This window comes from Erinaceus europaeus, chromosome 9, assembly GCF_950295315.1.
Source record: "Erinaceus europaeus chromosome 9, mEriEur2.1, whole genome shotgun sequence".
In the NCBI taxonomy this organism is placed as follows: domain Eukaryota; kingdom Metazoa; phylum Chordata; class Mammalia; order Eulipotyphla; family Erinaceidae; genus Erinaceus; species Erinaceus europaeus.
In genome coordinates this window covers 101839624-101843402 of record NC_080170.1, presented here as the reverse complement: position 1 = coordinate 101843402, position 3779 = coordinate 101839624, and the positions used below count along the sequence as shown (strand labels likewise).

Sequence of the window (3779 nt, the reverse complement as noted above, 5' to 3'; positions counted from 1 at the left end):
TGGTGGTCTTGTAATTTAATTTTAGTCTGTAATGAGAAAAAATTTTTTTGATGTTTGATTTTAGCTGTAGTTGTTTAATAACCATTGGCTGGTAGATCCTGAAAAACTTTCGTTTTCGTGATAGAGATGAACTATTCAGACATAACTGTTAAAGGTAAGCATAGTAGAGGTCTCACATTCCCTATCTTAGGAAAACAGTATATTAAGTCCTAGAGGTTTTATGTATAAAAATACAGAGAAGTGTAAAAGCTACTTCTGGGGGGACCATGCAGTACCCCCTTCCTGCAGATGTCTTTCTGTCCTATCAAATGGATTCATAGTGCCAGCACAACACCCTGATGGCAAACAAAAAAAAGCTGTATCTGGTACTAAACAGTTTAATTAAATATGATTAGGACTCCCCCAAATATATATATATATATATATATATGTAAAAAATAATTTAACCTAATAAGTAGGAATTTATGGAATGAATACACATTAATAATTAATTTTTAAAGTATATTAGGTTTTTATGTTAATTTTGTTATAAAAGCATCTCAAAACATTACAACGTGATAAATAATAATATACAAATGATCTCTTAAAAATACCATGTCTTAGGGAGCCAGCTTCCCAAACAAATGTTTTGCTAATATCTTGTTTCTTTAAAATGACTTTGTAAAACCTGATAAATACCTCAGCCATCTTTCTTTTCTAATAAACATTAATATTGCTATTGATTAGATTTAAAACTTTTATACATAGTAAACATAACAGCTTTAAAGGAATATGACAGATACAAAGGTATCTTTTTTTTTTTTTTTTTTTTTTACCATGTTAAAAGAGAAGGCACTCTAATTCTCTACCATTTTCCAGGAATTGTGGTCCCACATTCATACCACTGGACATAATTGATTTGAGTGTGACCACCTATTTCTCCAAACTGAACAGGTTCCTGGCGAACTGCTCTGAAATAGCCTAAGAGAAAGAAAAAAAAAATTTTTTTTTTTTTTAGAGATTTATTTTTGAAGGAAGAGAGGCCAGAGCACTACTTAGCTCTGGCATGATTTTTTTTCCCCTTAAAATACTTATTTTCAGAGCATTCCTTAGCTTTAATAGATTAGTGGTAAAGGAACTTGAAACTACTAAGACTGCGTGCTACAACCTCACTATCTTCCCAAGGGTATTTTCCTTAACCTCCTCTCTACTCTAGCCTACTTTATGTTGGAGTAAGGTAATCAAGTTATACTTGAACCTTTATACTGAGAGGGAAGTATACCCTACATATTGACAGCTTATGACAACTAACCAAAGTGAATAAGGTGCTGTACAAAAGCGTTAGGAAGCAAAAGAAAGGCAATTCTCAAACTTAGACTTGGACAAAATTTTCCTTTTAGGACTTTATAGTAATGGTTTAAAAACTCACTGAATAGGGGGGTCAGGCAGTAGTACACAAAGTATGAAGCACAAGGGTCACTTCACAAATGGTGAAGCAGGTCTGTAGGTGTCTACCTTTCCCTCCTCTCAATTTCTCTCTGTCCTATACAATTAAAAAAAAAAAAAAAAGGCCTCCAGGACCAGTGGATCATAGTGCTGGCACCAAGCCCCAGTGATAACCCTGGAGGCAAAGGGAAAAAAAAATTCACTGAATATAAAATGTTCTAGAAATCTGTTTACAGCACATTTTATATCCAGGCCCTCTCTGTTAATAGATTCTGAGATCTTTTTGTTTTTTTTAACAGTGATTGGTATTTTCAGGTGCCAGTGAACCTGCCTAGTCAAATAATTGAAACCATTCAAATTTAACTTCCCTAGCAAGTTATAAGAGTTCTATATTAGTTAATCATATCACCTTTTCATATTTACAGTAAATTAAGGGGATGTGAAAAATGCCTATGCCACTAGTTTGACAGAAATCCCAAGTGCAATGTAAAACTGATTTAAGTTTGGGGAATGCTATTTTTGTAGTCGTAAAGTAGAATACACTTAAATATGCCTATGTAATTTCCTTGGCTCTGAGGAATAGAGGAAAGTTGAGAAACTTACATCTCAATCTCCTATTCAGATAATTCAAGAGTAGTACCACAATTCAGATAATTCAAGAGTAGTACCACAAAATTATTTTTAGAGCTACTTGTATTCCTCAGCTTGAATTCTGTTCATATGTAAAATTATCTTGTTTATAAGGAGATTCAGGAAACATACCTTCTTTGGTGGGTAACTGGTCAGAAGAAAGTTGCTGTCCTGTGCGTCCATCTAAAAATGAGTCCACAAACTGACAGTGGTCTTCTCCATATCCTCTCTGATCACCTATGTTATAAAATTTTCCTGAGAAATAAGAAATTAAAAAGATATGAGACAATTTTGAAATAATCAAGTTTTTCTCAAATCTTTACTGTGTGCCCTCCACCTCTCCCACCTCCTTTCCCCCATTCAAGTCACAATGTGTCCTAAATAGTCTTTCCAACTGACATCTCTTCCTCCTGAAAATTGGTTATCTTTGGGGAAAAAAAAAATTTAGATAGTGTTACCCACCTCCATAAATTTTATTTTTACTTTCTTTTTTTTTTTTAACCAGAGCACTTTTCAGTTCTGGCTTATGGTGGTGCAAGGGGTTGAACCTGGGACTTTGGAGCCTTAAGCATGAGAGTCTCTTTGCATAACCTCTGTGCTATCTCCCCCACCCTCCCATGTCTTTTCTTACCTGCTTTCAAAGCTCCACAGGCCTGTGCACTTCTCTTCCCTCTACCTCTAGAACTTTTCATGATTTTCATAACTTTCTTAGCATAAGTGTGAATTCTAGAGGAAATTCCATTTTACTTTTAAGTTTTTTTTTTTCTTTTTTCAAAACCCTTTATGAAATTCTTACAGGGGCTGGGTGGTATACCCAATAGAGTGCACAAGGACATGGGTTCATTTTTAGTCACCCACTGGCAGGGTAAGGCACTTTACAAGCAGTGTTTCTAAAAGAAAAAACAATTCTTATTTTATATATTTCTTCCAACTAGATTAGTAAGCTGTAAGAAAACAGCCATATTTGGTGCTTTGTCTCCAGTACCTAGAATGTTGGATAAAAAACAGATAGTTCTGGAATGAAGGCAACATTCAATCTACTTCTCTAGTTGGAGCTTACTTTGTTGAATATGTTTGCTATGTAAATATAGAAAAGAAAATGACAGTCCACTGAGCTGGGTACAGCCCTTCTGACCCAGTGTTTTAATTTAAAAAATTTATTGGAGCCAGGCGGTAGCGCAGCGGGTTAAGCGCACGTGGTGCAAAGCACAAGGACCGGCGTAAGGATCCTGGTTTGAGCCCCCCCGGCTTCCCACTTGCAAGGGGAGTTGCTTCACAAGTGGTGAAGCAGGTCTGCAGGTGTCCATCTTTCTCTCTCCCTCTCTGTCCTATCCCACTACAATGACATCAGTAACAACAATAAAACAAGGCAACAAATGGGAAAATAAATACTTTAAAAAATTAAAAAAATTATTTATTGGACAAACAGAAATTGAGAAAGACAAATGCAGCACTGCTTGTGAAGCCTCCTCCCTGCAGGTGGGGATTTGAACCCACCTGCCCCCCCTCCCAGGCTTTTTATCCTTGGATAATGTAACATTTGAGCTTGAATGTATGTCAGTTTTCCTGTACATTCATATCTATTGATGGTTGCACTAGTCCACATTTGTAAACTTAATGTTGCTCGTTCTTATAGGTCATCTCCCCCACCCCCTTTTTTTTTTGCTTCCAGCGTTATCACGAGCTCAGTGCAGGCACTAGAAATCCACTGTGCCTGGAGGCTA

The 3779-nt window shown here is 36.1% G+C and overlaps 1 protein-coding gene across 20 annotated transcripts in view; it reads right to left on the bottom strand.

Moving 5' to 3' along the window:
- Positions 1-487: 487 nt before the first annotated feature.
- The window catches only part of ABI3BP (ABI family member 3 binding protein), a 234530-nt gene continuing 231238 nt past the window's right edge, over positions 488-3779 (bottom strand). For all 20 annotated transcript variants that reach the window (XM_060198467.1, XM_060198449.1, XM_060198451.1 and 17 more), the window contains 2 exons: positions 2188-2310; positions 488-960 (listed from right to left, as the gene is read on the bottom strand). In XM_060198467.1, coding sequence (XP_060054450.1) covers positions 845-960; positions 2188-2310 — 239 coding nt within the window. In that variant the 3' untranslated portion in view covers positions 488-844. The remainder of the gene's footprint in view (positions 961-2187; positions 2311-3779) is intronic.